General features: G+C 40.2%; 1 protein-coding gene across 3 annotated transcripts in view; it reads right to left on the bottom strand.

The window, feature by feature from the left end:
- The window catches only part of LOC115054218 (vacuole membrane protein 1-like), a 55,364-nt gene that overhangs the window by 19,448 nt on the left and 18,105 nt on the right, over window positions 1-17,811 (bottom strand). For 2 of the 3 annotated variants that reach the window (XM_029519310.1, XM_029519312.1), the window contains 4 exons: window positions 15,807-16,037; window positions 11,757-11,888; window positions 2,493-2,573; window positions 1,861-1,977 (listed from right to left, as the gene is read on the bottom strand). In XM_029519310.1, coding sequence (XP_029375170.1) covers window positions 1,861-1,977; window positions 2,493-2,573; window positions 11,757-11,888; window positions 15,807-16,037 — 561 coding nt within the window. The remainder of the gene's footprint in view (window positions 1-1,860; window positions 1,978-2,492; window positions 2,574-11,756; window positions 11,889-15,806; window positions 16,038-17,811) is intronic. The other variant, XM_029519313.1, reaches the window with a different exon arrangement.

The following is a 17,811-nucleotide window of genomic DNA, read 5'->3' as shown; positions in this document are numbered from 1 at the left end:
CGATCTGTCATCCCACACAGAGGAGAAGGGACAGTGAGAGGGCCAGCATAGCAACGCTGACTAAGATGCTGGGAAACTAATAGTGACACCATCTTGACTCGCTCATTTCAACTTACTGTTAGTGCCGATAAGAGCTACGCAAATCCCAGTCAGAGGTAAACACAATCACAAAGGAGAAGCATTAGATCAGGTCTCAGTGATTCACAGTGATGGAGCACTTATTACAGTGGTTTATTACGTGACATTCTCGGAGGGATTGAACAGTAAAATGGAAGTGAGACCATCTACCTTTAAATATGGTGTTTTTCACAGCTCTGACCATCCATAAATAAAAGTGTCAAAGGATTAATAACAGTAAAAAATTATCACATTTCACTTGCGATATCAAAGTCCACTTTCTCTACCATGCCTCACAGCTCCCCCGTCCTCAGCAAAAACACCTATCTCAGAGGCCTGAAATGTGCCTTTCCATCCATCATCCTCAGATGACCTGCGGCGTCACAAAGCAGCTGATGTTAAACCATTCAGCAGCACGGATTCAGAGGCAAAGCCCAAAGCGTAAAGGCCGGAAGCAGTGTAGAATAAAACTGGTGAGAACACACCTGACGCACAGGTACAAACCCAGATCAAAAACAAGCTTTGAAGCATTGAGACTGCTCCGAATTTTACGCCCACACACACACAAACCCACGCATCACAAGCCTCAAAATCCCCTTTTGTTCTTCCTTGGCCCATGAGGAAGAACGTCACCTGCTCCCCACTGCACTTTCTTCTCATACTTCTTGTTTGCTACTCATACACTGTAAACTACCAAGTCATTTGCATCAAAAACAAAACCTGATTTTAAGAAAAATTCAACTGAGCAGCTTCAGGAGTGGCTGGGGGCTCCCAGACATGCTGGAGAGTCGGGTGAAATCTTTCTTTCCGTGAGACAAAGAGGGAAACACCACTGTCTGTGGGGGCCCCTGGGAACCTTTAGTGTAATCTAGTCCTGTGTGTGTGATTGTGTCTGCCATGCCTCCCAACACCACCCCCGCTAAACTTCCCTCCAAATATCCCCCATCTCTTCTTCTCCCTTTCTCCATCACCTCCCACAGACCATGTTTATCTGCTTTAGCTCGCACTGACTTGGATAACCTCCACCCCCTTTTTTTTTTTTTTTTTTTTTTTTGAGTGTGCTTCAGGACAATGCATTTAACGTATGATAAAAAGTGAGGCTGAGTGGAAAAAAATGCTTAGCTTTTAACCCTTCCTCTCTGGCAAATTGAGCAAACGCCAACTTTTGCTTAGAAAACAGAAAGTTGAGCCCCTGACGGTAATCACAGACATACTGCAAATTCCTGGACGCAAATTGAGGATTTTCCAGGATTAGAAGAAACGTTTGTGATGCCAGGTCTCTTAACAGCAGTTTCTTATTTAGGGGTTAGGATGAATCTGTTACTTTCCCATATATTCTCACTCTGCTGTCATCTGACCAGTTTACTGTACAATGCACTGGGACTGCTGCAGCTGCAGTCACAAAATGGTTGACTCCCTCTACTATGCTTGCACAAAATGGCCTCCTTGCTACCAGCTGAGTACAGTACAGAGATGTCGTGCATGAGTGTAATTCATAATTTAACACACTTCTCCTTTTGAACAACATTAAAGTTGTATTTAAAATCTCAAACTCAGAGACCAATAAATTTGTCTCTTTCTCTGCAGTATGAAGAAAACATAAAAAGAAAAATTCTACAAAAGCAGTGGGTGTCTACCGCTGTTTTACCAATGTGAGGAGAAACTTTATTTTAAGTCATAATTTAGTAAGTCAAAAGCCTTGGCATTATTTATATGGCTTTATAAAATTGAACTGCAGCTTACCTGAATGTGCATTTTAATAACTGCTTTCCCAATCAGTGTTGCGCCAAAAAATGTCCAGAATGGAACCAGAAAATGTCCACATGTTATTCCTGCCAGGTCAAACAGAGGATTTGGTATCTGTTGAAATCAATATAGGCAATTAGACTTGATATCACGTAAATGCAATTGCAGAAATTGCAACAAATCACAGAGAAAATCTAATTATGTGAAACAAGCCTGTAGAGTATTTTATTCTCTGTATTCATCCTAAACTGTATTTTACCCATCCACATAAACAGGTGTACCAACAGATGGTTACTAATAATGCTGATGAGAATGCAAGATACTTTTGAAATGTGTATTTCATAATTTACAGATTTTATGGTTCATATTTCACAACTAACATTTTAGTTGTTTTTGGGTCTCTAACAACTCCATATAGAGTTTGGTCTCGAAGTGCTCAATGTAAAATGTCTTGATGTAACTTTGTTATGATTTGGCACTATATATATACATGTGATTTGATTTCGTTTTTGTCTTTGAAGTATGTATAACATAAATGTGGACAAATCAAAGTGATTCCAATGTATAAACAGGGCAATAAAATATTTTACAGAAAAAAATAAAATACTGATTGATTTGATTTTACTTACAGAAGCACAGGCTAAAATCCCAAAGAATCCAACCTTCTCAATGAGTTTCTGCACTGCTACTTTTGATCTGGTGGCAAAATCCTGAAATAGGGGAGAGAATGTGTGATTTGAACGTGTTACTGTTTGGAATATGTTGATGGATTCATGTTTCATCATATAAACTGTACATACAATGTGGATAAAGCTTTATTCATACAATAAATTGTGAAATTTGAATACTTTATTTTAATTAATGTTGCTAATTGTAAAGTTTCTCCAAGATTGATAGCATTTTAGTAATATAAATATTGGATTGTGTCTGGCAGTTTAAGTGTTTAAAATAATAATTATTGGTCAGTGGATATGATTAATGAATCACAATAAATGTTTTGTACACTTCACACCAATAAAATAAAAAAGTTATATTGATTGGCTTCAATTATTCATTGAAGGAATGACACATTTTAAAAAGGAAAATTTTGATCAAATATTTGCTTCAGTGTTTTAGGAGGAAGAGGGAAAATCACAGAGATGTGTGAAATAAATGTGTGTAGCAAGCTGCAATGTTGATTTAGAGTGGGTTTTAATAAACACTTTCAAAAGCCACATTGAAACAATTAAAGACTTTTGGAAAGAATCTCGATTTGGCACATCTGAATTAAAAGTTCTGCTTTTAGGTTTTCGCCATCATCTCTGAATGTGAAATGCTTCAGATTATTTGCTGATTTCTACCTGTGCACTGACTTTAAATCTTTCCATTTTATTTCTAAAAACACAGTAGCATTCAAATCAAACGAAAAATGGGGTGACAAACCATTTTTTTTCTGTTCTTCTTTCTAAATGAGTTTAAAGGAGTAACATCTGCAACGGCAGGATCTTTTAACCTCCTGTGCATGTGCCCTTCACAAAAAGTTTCATTCAGCTTCTGAATAAGGCAGCAGATGACAAACCAAAAACTGAGACCCTCAGAAACAAGATGAAGAGGAAAAGCAACATCTTAAAGCTAGAAAAGAAATAGATTTTAATGGATTATGCATCAGAGTAATTCTCCCTAAGTAAACCTTAGAATATGTGTTTCTAAAACTATGCAAGCTTTGCTTCTTGGTTTTTTATGTTAAAAATATGTAAAACTCAATATGAGAGCACAATTATATACATTTTTTGAAGTTTATTAATTTCAATTCATCCACATCTTCAAAATTGAATGTGAAATGTTTGTGTGATGAAGAACACTTGGTGGGGAAAAGAGTGTGACTTTCCCTTTATCACAAGAAAACATAAACTGTGCTGAAAGGACAAACTTCCTGAGTGAAATGCATTTACTTAAATGTGTCAATTAAGGATTTTAATCTAAATCAAGCCAAATTAATAATCATTCTTGCCACATAAAAATTTGTAAGTTCAGACCAGAGAAGCCACATATTCACCTGCCACACATTCAACAAGAAATTCAATATTTCTCTTGAAATATGCAGCTTCATTCTAGTAGAATTATAAACTAGTTTTAACATGTTTGGACTTTTGCTCTAATGTCAGCTAAAGTTAAGTCCATTGTCACTTGGAATGTGAGAACAAGACAACAGACTTTGGTCATTCCAGTGACTCATAAATTCTTACTTTTTCTGCTGGTGTTGCCCTAACCCTCTTGACAGCTCAACAAAAGCCTCTTTTCACTGGAATGACATAGATTTTTCCCCAATATACCTTTTCTGGGAAAAGGAGCTGCAATCTGTTTGGATTTTTACTTCAAATTGTTCTGGGAACAGAGTAGGAATGCAAAGGAAACCCCTGATCCAGGACCTTGCGTATTTTCTGACTCAAGATTTAGGTAAATTGTGAAATGGCTGTTTTCATTTTATACTATACTTATACCTTTGTTGATATTTTCTGCGAAGAAATTCTGTGATTATGGGCTCATATAGATTAAAAGTAATAGCAATAAAATACAAAGAACATTTCATCACTTTTTTTTTTTATTATTTCTAGGCCTCAACATCTTAATAACTTGGTCTTTCCGTAGCAGAGAGTTTCTACATTACAGTCAAAAACTCAATTTATTGTTTATTATTATTTCTACATTTGCCTGTTATGGCACTTTTGTAGTGAAAATAAATAATAATCAAAATAATAAAAATATAATTCTTTCTATGGTAAGATTGCCCATTTTTAGGATCAAAAGTTCTCAATATATATTTAAACTTAAATGTATAAACCATAAACCTTTTTTATCACGTCATACATCATTATCATGCTAACCTTAACCCTACTCTATTAGACAGTTTCTTAATTAATATTTTGTTGAGTTAAGCCTGGAAAGTCTACCTAGAGTATTTTTACACAAAAATAAGACATTTAAGTGCTTTAATTTAATTGCTGTATATATTTTATGAATATTACAGCTTGCAATTTCTAGATGAAATTATACTTATTGATTATCAAAATGTTTATAATTTAAAACTATTCCTTTATATCTTTCAGGATAAACTTCAGACTCACTGCATATCTGCAACCAAATTATTTAAATGAAAAAAGAAAAATGCTTGAAACATTAATAATTGCAACTACTATATTGCAAATAGATGCCGAAAGCATTTTCTCCAAAGTGAGATATTTAAAGAAAATACACACACGTTTCATTGTGAACTGTTCTTAAGTCAATTTATCACACTGCCTATCTGAAATCAATTTAGCAATATCTTGGTGATTTTTATGTGGTAAGATGTTTGCAAAATGGACCAATATCATTTTAGAATGAAATTCTGAAATAGTTAGCAGTCAGTGTATCATCTTTAATTGTTAAACATATATAGTGAATTGTGAAACAAATATTTTAATGAATGCTACACATGAAAGCATCCTAACCCTAACCCTAACCTAAACAAATACAAAATCAACTGCCAAAGACTCTACAGAAAAAGAAATAAACATTAGTTTCATGTGAAAATACAAGAAAAAGGAGTTCTACTTCTAAAAAAAAAGTGAAGGCCTCGGTTTCAAAAACATCACATTAATTTAAAAAAAATGAGGTGCAGCAGGGGGCTGGCAATTCATGATCATACCTAATATGGTCAACAAAACCAGTACAGTGCTGATGACATTCTTTACGGGGTGCAACACAGTGGACAGGAAATTTGAGAGACATGGGAGGTCGCCTAATAAGGTGGTGGTGGGGGGAGCGAAGGGACACAGAATCTGATTGGTTCATGATTTGAATTTCTGCCTCCCCTCATATCCAATCATGAAGGTTTCTTCTTGGCCAAGCCTGTAGATTTAATTCTAGCTTGTCCCAATGCATGCATATGTGTGTGTGTGTGTGTGTGTGTGAGTTGCTCAGCTGGTGGGAGACAGGGAAGGAAGGAATGTGTATGGCTAGTTTACAGCTGAACCGCTGAGGACTGTGTCTGGGCTGGGGACACCTGACAACCACTGGTATTGTAGCACAGAGAGAACCCTGCAGAACCAATCAGCGCCATGGAGACAGCCTGTGAATCCCCGTCATTTTCTGACACCGTGACACATGCATTGTTTACATTAGGTGCTGTAGTTAAGCTTTTGGCTCATGCAGTGAGAGTGAGCATGAAAATATCGCCGCAGTGTGAACAAAGGGTCCCTGAGGAGGTGAGGGGCGGGTGTAAAAGGGTGTGTGTATATGTGTGCGTGTGACCGTGTGTGTATGTGAACTTGTGACACTGTGATTTACTATAGTTGAACTATGTACTTGGACTCTCTCGTCTGCATTTCTGGACTGGGGAAGCGTCTATCTTGGATGGCTGGGGTTCAGACATCCAGACTCTGTTGTTGGCAGCTTATGGAAAATCACCATCTTTGCCAGGCAGCTTGCCAAGGGCTGCCTGCTGCCTCCCCAACCCCCACCCCTCCTCCAACCCCATCACCACTGGCCTGTAGGGCTGGGCTTAGCAGCAATTACATTTGGTAAGATCTTGTCAAGGGTGCAGTGTCATTAAAACCATGGGGTTTTGGTTCCAGGTTTGGCTGTTAGGCACAGATGCTTTGCTCAGCAGTCTGCACACTCACCCCACATGGAGCCAACATTTGATCTGTTACAGATCCGAATTTTTCTCATCTCATATAATTACAATAGCTTATTGAATTCCTCAGTTGAATGAGCAAATCAAAAGTGCTCTTCAGAAACCACATTTTATCAGTTATATCCCTAATCTGTTGGCAGCATGGTGGCAAAACGCTTGTTGCTGCACAACAAGAAGGTTGCGGGTTTGGTTCCAGGCCTGGGGCCTTTCTGTGTGGAGTTTGTGTGTTCTCTCCATGTCTGCGTGGGTTTCCTCCCACCGTCCAAAGACATCATGTTTGGCTTAATTAGTGACTAAACTGTCTGTAGGTCTGAGTGTGAGTGTGAGTGGTTGTTGGTCTCTGTCTGTCTCTGTGTGTTGGCCCTGTGATGGACTGGTGACCTGTCCAGGGTGTACAACGCCCTCAGCCAGAGTGAGCTGGGATTGTTTCCAGCACCCCCTGTGACCCGGAAACGGACAAACGGTAGAAGATGAATGAATGATCTCTAATTTGTACATCATGCTCCCACTTCTCTTTCATCAACTAGTGCTACTTTTTTTTGCCAATATTAATGAACCCGTTAGAAAATTAAGAGTTTTGGAGATAAAATTACACATTAATCAAGGATACAAGGAATGTTTCATATCTGGTTTGAGCCACAGTAGCATGCTTTCGATGAATTTATGCAATAAAAAGGCAACGAATTGAAGAAAAGATGAAATTCTTATTAAGTAAATGGTCAAAGAAGACTCTTACTCTGCAAGTACAAGGACATGTGCTGCATTGAAATTTGTGAGGATTGAGCAGAGGGAGCTCCACATATAACATGATTGTCTGAATAACTGTGGTTACAGTTGCCAGGTGATGAACAGTTATTAGAAAAATCCTCAGGGGAAAAACCTGAGAAGACGGTTTTTTGAACTTGTTACAGCAACCCCAAAACATTAACAGTTTATTTATTTTAAACACCACCATTACTTTATCACAGTTTCTGCTGATACACTCAATATTTCAATTTCAACATGACATTTTTCATAACGTTTTTCTTTGCCAATTTGTTGTCTAAATGTGATATCTATTTCTTTTGGTTTCAATGATTTTTCATTGTTAAAAGATGGCAAAGGAAACACTTTGTCATTGATGGGGCACAGAGTTCAAACAGACAAAAAGTAGGCAGAGACAAGGCACCCTGCTCCATGTGGAAAAAAGTGTCAGACAAGGAAAAATCTATGCATAGCCTATACACAAGTCAACACCCACGCACATTTTTTCTCTCCCTCTCTCTGTTTTCTTTTTTTCTCAATGAAAGTCTTTCACACAGAAGACACACATCTCTGGAGCGGCCTTGAGCCCCCCGACATGAAGACGGCTAAAGTTCATCTCATTAACTCCTGACAAGCCCGCGCCTGCGCCTGCTCTCTCTGACACAAGAAGTGAAGTGATTAAGGACTCCTGACGCAATCAAAGCCACAGTCCCCTTTCAAAAAAGAAAAAAGGAAGAAGAGGAAGAAAAAAAAAAAAAAAAAAGACGAGCTACGCATTCAATCTATCTGGAGACACACAAAAACACACACACATGCACAGACAAAAAAAATGCACCCCTGAGTCCACGTTGACAAATTCTTTAACAAGCTGTGGTTAAAGGGAAGCTGGTTTTACTCTGACTCACCCCCCTCCTTTCAAACAGTTTACTGGAAATAAAGAGGGAGGAGGAGGGAGGGGGCACTTTCAGAGAAGTCACGTGACAAGGCCGGGCAAACCACAGCACAGAGAGCCTTTGAGTGCAGTAGGCCAGGGGGGAAGGCAGGCATACGCCCAGCGCAGATGGCCCTGATTTGAGTTACAGGAGATATGATCCTGGGAGTTGGCAATCAAGAATTCACAGCCTGTTAACCCTTTCCGTTACAAGCGGAAGTTACAAGCAGCCATGGACTTGATCCATGCAGGATGCTTTGAGGCAGTCTGTCGATACTGAGGCTTCCTCTCCAGCACACCAAGTGCTTTCGTACTGAGCTAAAGATTTAAGAGGGGAAAAAAAGCTGATGTTCATGACATCAGCGTCTGGAGCCGTTAGAAAAAGCATGACTTCATTATTCTTGAATAGCTCTGTTGAATGAATGAGAAAAAAAAAAAAAAAAAAAAAAAAAAAAAAAAAAAAACCCAGAGTGCTCTGCTGCTGTGCATCACGTGCACTTGTGGCAGGAAGTTGGCACGTGCAGGCTGAGAGAAATACCACTGGGTTTAAGTCAAACTGGTGGCACCTACAAACCTCTGTGACTTGAGTGAAGAGGTCCTAGTCAGCATCTTAATCCAGCTCCGGTGATACAGGGTGGAGAGAGTGAGTGTGTGTGGGGGTGGGGCAGTTGAATGGAGGGTGTGTGTGTGTGTGTGTGTGGGGGGGGGGGGGGGGTTCACATCCTTGATGACAAAATTTAACCACTTCCTGTCTAAACACAATGATCCCCCGATAGCAGTTTCTCACATCCAATCCCAATGTAGTCTGTTCCCACTTTGAAGAACTACTATTGACTTTCAGCTTTCAATCAAAAACTCAGACACAATTCCAAAGCAGATGACTGCCTCCGTGTCCATCTTAAAAGGTGTAAAAAGGATAAAATGTGGAAGCGTGAAAATCAGAGAAGTGTTGCAGGATCTCCTTGAGTAAAAAAAACGGATCCTGAGAACATCCAAGTGATGGTAAAAGCTCTGACAAGAGAAGAAATGTTTCCATATGTGGCAGGTCCTCTCTGTTGCAAGCAACCTGCCTCCAGATGCTGTCCAATCACACAAGCGCACATTACATACATACACATGGCTGCCAGATATCATCAGAGAGAGTGAGCGAGAGAGCGCAGTGGGAGACAACACAGTGCGTGAGAAAGAATAAGAACATAGAAAGAGAGGGACAGAAAAAGTAACAATGTCAAAGAGAGAGAGACTAAGGCTGCATTCTGAGACAGCAGCACACAGCGTCACTTCGAATCTCCCCTCACACGGATGTGAGACAAACAGACGATGCTCCTCCTGCGTAACATAGTTAATTTGTTTGGGAATAGACACGCAGGACTCCCCAGTGCTGAGACGATTGTTTAAACAAAACCTCCTCATCCCCAGGCTGCCCGCTTGTCTTGCTCTTCAACCGTCTCTGTGCTTTTCTTGCAGTTTCGGGGGGAAGCGCAACTTTATCAGTAAGTGATGTCAGAGTTCCACGCTCAAACATGTGGGCCGAGCGCCAAAGCTACGATTCGTGCCAACCTATCCAGCTGTCCGTAGCATGACCAAGAGCAGACCTTTCACAGGGCGCTTGGTCCCTGTCCTCTGTTAAACAGTAGCACAGAGTTGCCTGCACACTTTCTTGTGACTTCCTTGATTTCATTACAGTTTTGGCGTCTAAAAAGGTTACTTCAGTTTGTGTGCTTGACGCTGAACTATGCTGATCATGAGGTAAAGAGGTTGAGGCAGTAGTTCCCTTTAAAAGATCAGTTCTGAACAACATACCGCCAGGGAAAAATTAATCATTTATGAAATATGTGCTTGAAACAATAATGAAATTACTTAATTAAAGCTAATTTCATTTACATTATGTTTCAGTCACTCTATACTAAAGAGATAGAGAAAAAGCAGGTTGTGTGTGTGTGTGTGTGTGTGTGTGCATGTGTTTTGTGACTCTGTGGCATAACCAAACACAAAACATCCGTTGCATCCAAAAAATACTAGTTGACTGTTTGTTGTAATGAGAAATTTCCCTCACAATGACCTGGGTGCCTCTGAAAACCTTTTTTGCGTTAAATCTCTTACATTTACACACCCCTCTTTGTGTTGTATTAATTTCCAACAATTTGTTAAATGCTAGCCACAGTGAGGGCTTTCAGAAACTTTGTTTTCAGCATTGTAGTGAGATAATACTTACCAACACGGCTTTAGGGTTTGATGTGGACAGAGATTTTTCTAAGACCATAAGAGGAAAACCCCTGTTTTGCTAAATACCTGTTAACATGCAGCACAGGAATTTATTTATGGGCTTAAGTGAGAGAGAAGAGAGGGAAAAAACTAGTGCCTGGTTAATCACTGACTACCCCTGGGAGATAATACCAGTGAAAGTGAAACACGTTTGAGCAACTTTCATGCATTCTTGAAAATTTTAGGTGACCCCGTGTATCCCAAAAGGAATCCCCACAGTGGACCACGGACCCCTGTTTGAGCACCACTGATTTAGTATGACAATCAGTTCAGGTATTTCCAAAGTTCCATAAAACTGACATTTAAACAAACATGAGAAATCCTGCTTGAAAATATTTCCACATGCATTCCTTTAAAATTAGAAGTCTTTATATATTTATCTATTATTTAACATGTTTATCATGAAGCCTGATGTTGTGACAGCACGTGATAAAAAAGTGACCCCACTTAAAATCTTGTGAAACAAATCCATTTAGTAACAACTAGTGCCAGCAACAAAAGAAAATGCTCTTTGTTTTATATTTTACTCATCATGGTTGTTTTTGTTATTAAAAAAAAACAAAAAACAAAAAAACAGAACTGCAGCCTCATTAGATATATAGCTATACAACTATTCTTCCCATTTAATTTCAGGCAGCATGCATACTGTAAACAAAAAGAGACATCCCTTTGAATCACTCTGGAACCATCCCATTATCTGGAATACTTGGATAGAAACATAATTATTTGCTTATCTTCTGATAGTGTCAGATATTGTTTATTTGTAAATACAAGACTAAGTGAGCTTGTCGTAAAGTTGAAATCCATTTATGGATGCAGTTGCTTTACTGCACTTGACCTGTCTGACTGTTTGAACCACACTGTTGGAGAGAAAAAGACATTCCCAAGGATGAAGACTGTGTCAGGTCAGACAGTCCTGATAAAAAGCCTCCACACAACCACACACATATTTCCACTCAATCCCTTCTCCATTCATAATATCAGCAGGATGGAAAAATAAATATTTACAATGAGCTATGAAGTATTGCTGAAACATTTGCAGGGGTATTGGACAGTGAATGTCAATGTGAAGAGCCGGAAATGGCAGAAACATTTTACTCAAGTGCACCATTGCTGCTCTCTTAGTCATTATATTGTGAAAGTACCTGATTCCTGATAAACTGAGGTGGCGCTTGGTGACGCACACGCACCGCACTCTTACACTCACACGCAGATTTAACTTCGGGCATTGCAATGGTTAATTTAGGAGACGGAGGGTTAGGGTCAATGAAGATGATGCAAGGAATAGTGTGTCACCTGTGAGGACTGATTCTGGTCCCGCATATCCTCAAACTTCTGGTAATCTTCGTCATCAGTATCAGTACCAGAGAGCTGTGCAGCCCGGGCCATGAAGTACGGAGGAAGCTCTCCTATAGCAGTGCCTGCACCCTGTCCTCACAGAAACACAGACATACATAGATACATACACACACACACACACACAAGACATTAATTATTGCTGCTCAGCTGCTGGTGTTTGCAGCACTCCCTGATGTGATGTGCTTCTGGAAAACATTTTGACAAAACAGGTCACATTTTTGTACTGTCACAGTAAAAATCTGAACTTTACACAACTTCAGGGCAGAGAGCCTGAGGTTTTTTTTTATTAAGTTGTATTTACATGTTATGGTTGATTGTATGACTTTAAAATGTTTAAAAAAATCTTTTTTTAAAATTAGGCCAATTAATATAATATGCATGTTGTTATGGTGCCTGTGGGGTTAATGCAAAAAAATATCATTATCTACTAGCCAAAGCTTCTTGCACTGCTTGATGTCTGGAATTGTGTGATCAGCATGCTTAATGGGAATAAAACAGAAAGGATTCATAAGAACAAAAATCCCTCTGATTATTAAACTATCACGAACACATAAAACACAGAGCGGAATAAGGTGAAAAACCAGATGTCACATCTAAACAGCATATCAACACGCTGCACTGCTAACTGCTCTGGTCCAATTGTGTTTGAGACATGTGGAATCCAGCGTTTCTGGAATATTTCAGAAGTCCTAACAAGCCCAGGGAGGTCGAAAAGAACCAAGATGTCAATATCTAACAGCTAAAAGGAGCCTGTGCCCATAAAGAACTGGAGCCCGTGTGATTGAGGGGGGCTTAACGGGAAAAAAGCGGAAGTGATTTGAGGGAAATAAATCCTCAGTACTTGGTCGGTTCACCAAGTTCATTCTGCCAAAACATGAGGACGGAGAGGGAGTAGGGAGAGGAGGGGTGAAGCTTACAGACTTAATTAACACAATGAAAACAGCCGCCAAGAAATTCTGTGTTTTTGGAGTTGCTCACAGCTCATTACTTTAATGTTTCCAGGCACAGGGGGAGAGCAGGGGTGCAAGGGGATGAGAGAAGATCCTGAGGATGTAGTTAGTGCAAGTAACAATTACAAATGACATATGAATGATTTCGAGCCCAAACACATCCTACAATGTGCAGACAGCATGAAAAACTTACATACTGAAATTCAGTGGTCTAGGTGGAACACACACCGAATCATAGCTTCAATCTCCCTCTCAGAAGAACGTAACTAACTAATCACAGCCACATTATTTGCATGTAGCTGAATGGTTGAGCCAGAAGATGATTAGTGGGTAGTTAGCAACCATGGCAGCGACAACAAGCCCAAACAATCATTCTCAGGAGGCGGTGCTATCCCAAAACCTGGCAGACTGCATCTTTAATCTGAACACCCTCTTCTCTTGTTAACACTGCTGTCTTTGATGAAATCTGCCAGTTTTTTCTCATAATGGAGACGTGCCTTAATCTCCCTGGCAGCTGCTCCATTCAATAGATCTGCCTCTGTTTGTGAGCCTGCATGTGCCTCTGTGTGTGTGTGTGCGGGTGTGTGTGCGTGTGTCTGAGTGTGTGCATGTGTGCATGTGTGCGTACGCATTTGTGTTGATGGTTGAGGGCAGTGAAATGCGTCCACCTGCACAGTGGTGCTGTTTGAAGTGGAGCACTTTAGGGAGCGGCAGTAGTGGACAAAGAGGTTTCAAGAGGTAACAGAAAGACACAAAGAGTGAGGAGGAGAGAGAAAGGAAAGAGGAGGAGAAGAAGCGTTAGTGGTAGTGTTAGTAAGTGGGAGGGGGATGTCATGTCCCATCACCAGTGGGAGGCTGGTAGAAGGAGGGGGAACACTGGCAGGAGTGCTTTGAAATCATGGACGCAACAGGTGTTTCAAACTGCAGAGCTGCCAAGCCGAGGCCGAGGCCATGCCAGGCTGGGGTTACAGAGGTGTAACGGTGACTGGGTGGTGTGGCGTCCAAGGGGATTAGGTGGCGCACACACCCACCAGTAAACACAGACTCTCATATCACACCTCAGCGCATGGTACTGCTGCTGGTAGGGGTTCAGGGTGTCTCACATAAAATTTGATTCCGGTCAATCAAGCATATGGACCGCATGCCCAAATACACACACATAGACATAAGACAGGGTGTATCTTTATATCAGCATTATTATATTATATTAACATCATTATATAAGGGTTGGAAAGTGAGGATGACACAACCCCGTACTGCAAAGTAATAGTCTTTAGATATGGAATGAATAACCATAATAATTGTTATTTACTGAAGAGTATGTTTAATGTTCAGTGACTGAATGTCCATGACAGGCCCGTAGTCAGTATAGTTGTACACATGTGTGTAATTTATAATCAAATAAATCAAACTTTGAAAGTTTTTATCATGTGTGTAGGTTTCCAGTTTTAAATTTCTGCATGAGCAGAGCAGAGCAGAACGTGTGTAGTGTTAATGTATTACAAACAATAAGGAAGCTTGGAGGCCAATTGCAGCACAGAGTGGAGGTTGAGGAAAGCCTGCCTTGTTCCTGTAAAGTCGCTGGCAATAAAGAAGAAGCTGGGGCTCTGTGCTTCCCCCTCACCTCAGCACCTTCCACATTGCACAGAACAGGGAAACTGATAACAAAGACTGATAAAACGCATATTATGCAGCAGGAACCAAGTTCTCTTTTCTCACTGTTAAGCAGTTCAACCTGTACACATTAAGAGATAATGCAGTTAGAAATAAGTCCATTATCGAGCAGATAGAAAGCTGTGCCACGTCCTTGTATGTCTTGCATTTGTGTGTAAAAGTAGCACAAGCAAATGTCAGTAGTTTCACGGTAACTCTGGGGTGTGTGAGTCAGTCATTTGTAAACCTGCAGATCCCCTGTGTAAGTTTAGCAAGATCTTTTGAAGGGTGTTCTTTGAGGAAGAGTTAAATAGAAATTAAGATATTATGAGGTAAAAAAGGCTGTGATGAACTGGCGACTTGTCCAGGGTGACTCCGCCCTCGCCCAGTGTGAGCTGGGATTGGCTCCAGCAGCCCCCCCGTGACCCGGAAACAGATAAGCAGTTGAAGATAAATGAATGAATAAATGAATGAATTAAGTAAAAAGCACCACACTTGAAAGCAGTCAAAATATTTCTAATCTGATTGTGAAGAAAAGACTGTTGGTCAAAAATATTTCATGTTTCTCAGCAGCCACAAGGCTGGTTAGATGTGTGAAACCACAAACACTAAATTGGGGAAATTCATAGTAAGGAGCTGGGGGTTTCCGAGCACGAGTTATCAATGAATATGTTCCTCACAGTGTGAATGCAAATGGGTAGTTACTTCAACAATAAAGGCTTAAGCTGGAAGTACTGCTTAGAGGTAGAGGTACTTCAAAAAAAAAATACTGAGCGTGGTATTGTCAGGCACCTGTTATCAAATGAGCTGAAAGAACTAGGCTGTTCACATGTCAGAGGCAGATCTAAAAGATTTCATGTCAAATGTTAACAGACAAACAGTCCACAGGTATTTTCAAGTATTCACCTTTTCGCTGTTCTCTTACCAAACCGTAAATTGCATTTTAATGATGAAAAAACGTCTTTAGTCCAGTTTGTGGACCATTTAAAATCCTTGGCATGTACGGTTTGACCCTGCCCTTGGGAAACCAGGTCTCTAAAAGCCTTCAATTTTGGTAATTTTCATGTTTCTACCACCCTCTGTCTAATGACACCTTTCAAAACCCACTGCATAAATTCAAAAATGCATGGTGGTTAATCTGAAAACACGAATGTTTTTCTTAGCTCCTAAGAAACTGGAATTTGGGAGATATGAGGGTTTCACCTGACAGCAACAATATTTCAAAGACTACACTCTGAATACTGGTCAAAGTTGTGGCCAGTCTCCAAGGTCGTGGAAAAATGTGACCAAAAGTGAACCTTATGAAACACTGAGAAATGCTTGAATCCTTTAGTTGCCAGTTCTTCATCTGTTCCAGTCTACAAGAGGCACAACAGCCACTCACCCACATACAAGCTTCCAGGCGGACTTTTGAGATGATGGTCCAGAGAGAGATGCTTCCCTGGAGGGTTGCTGACCCCACCTCTGTGGCCTCCATGCCTACTTGCTCAGCATCTGAGCCTTGTTCTGGCGCTTTGTGCTGGGGACAGACTATTTGGTCTGGATAGGGAGGCTCGGGGAAATCCACCGAGCCACATTCATATGCTGCCAGGGTCACCGATGCTATGTGTGGTCCCTGTGCCACAGAGAGAGAGAAAGAGACAGAGTGGTGCAGAGGGAAAGATAAAAGATAAAAATAAATTTGTGATAATTGGTGTGGGAGTGAGTCTACCTGTGGTTTTGAGTCAGACAAAGAACCCCTCTTTATTAGCATAAGGACAAAGTGAAAGTAGTGAGTCAAACACTGAATGACAACATGAAGATAGTTAAAAATGGGCCAATATATAGACATTGCAATGTGACAGTGTCATACAGTTTTTCACTTCTAGCATAAAGAGTGAAGGTGCCATCTGCTTCCTGCATGAGTTAAATCAGAGAAACAGAGAAACATCAACCTGAGATTAGCCGGCACCTTACACAAAGGGCTTAACATTCTGTTTCAAAACCTACAGGAAAATCCAAGAGTCATCAGATAGAAAAAAAAAAAAAATGTCCCCAGTTGGAAACGATCAAAGACAGAAGCCAAAGCTGGGGCACAATAACCATTTGGTGTACGCATAACCCACACCAAACATGCATGGCCCCACATCTGCTCAGCCAAATACAAATAAACAACAAAAATGGTAAGTTGGTAAGAAGCATGGAGTGTTCCATTAACAAGTCTCCTCATTACTTTCAGGTGACAGAAACACGCATTCAACTATAGCCGCTTTCTTACTGGAGCATGTACGTGTCCACACAAGAGCCACACAATAATAATCAAGAACAGAGCAGCAGAAGAAGGAGAAGTGGGTTCTTAATTCATACTTGCTCAAGATAAAATGTATTCATGTTTGACTGTTCTTCCTGCAAGAATGAGACATTAGCATACTTGAGGACCCAGTTTCTTTGATAGGGTCTGGTTTGGTTTACATATCTGGGATTTGTTTATTTACTCATTTCAATTAAGCTTCCAGTGAGAAAACAGAAAAATCAAAGGACGGAAGAGGTGAGGGTTGGATTTCTGGTCAGCCATCTTTTCACTCTTGACTCTTCAAACCCTTAGAAGTCATCCCAATATCCACAATGCAGCTGCGTAGAGAGACTCAGAGGGCCATACATACTCTAAAGTGAACTCAACTACACAGAAACGCCAAAATGAACCTATCAAGAGTGGAAATCTCCATTTCCACACGCTGCTCACATTTTGAAATAAAAAGCTTTTGTCATAAAAAATTGCCTTTCTCTATAATTGCACCTTTATTACTTTAAACATAAGCACTTGAAGTTTCCACTGCTCTGTGACTTTGGGGTTTATCATTAAATAGCTGAAGTTCATTGAACACACCCCTTTTGTTGGATTATTTCCTATGACACACCTGTTTTGAGGAGTAATATAATTTCCTTTTTAGGTCACTGCAATGAAGGCTGAAATGTGAGTGTTGGATTGCTGACCAGAACAAGGTGCAAAACAGAGAACAATTCATGTGAAAACTTCTACAGGGCACAAGGAGACTACTTGTAAAAATGGCTGTTGGTTGTTTTACCCTGGCTCATTGTGACAGTGAAATTGATAACATCTTCTGAGAACACAGTGCTGGATTGAGCTTTATACTGAACAGGATCCAGTCAGGAAGACAGGGTCACATAACTTTGCATTTCCTCTGGAAGCACATATGCTACATACTGAACAATAATCTAGATGTTTCTGAAATGACAGATATAATTAAACAAGTCAATAACACTTGTGTGACGCCTGTAAATAAAGGCAGGTCCCTGGAGAAGGTTGCTGTGAGCAGGCCGTGTGTACTTTCATGCGTATGTTTGTGTAGGAAGGGTGCTCCCAGTGACGCACGGGGGCAGTTTGGCAT

The sequence above is a fragment of the Echeneis naucrates genome, chromosome 14 (genome assembly GCF_900963305.1).
Source record: "Echeneis naucrates chromosome 14, fEcheNa1.1, whole genome shotgun sequence".
In the NCBI taxonomy this organism is placed as follows: Eukaryota; Metazoa; Chordata; class Actinopteri; order Carangiformes; family Echeneidae; genus Echeneis; species Echeneis naucrates.
This window is presented reverse-complemented; position numbering and strand designations above follow the sequence as displayed.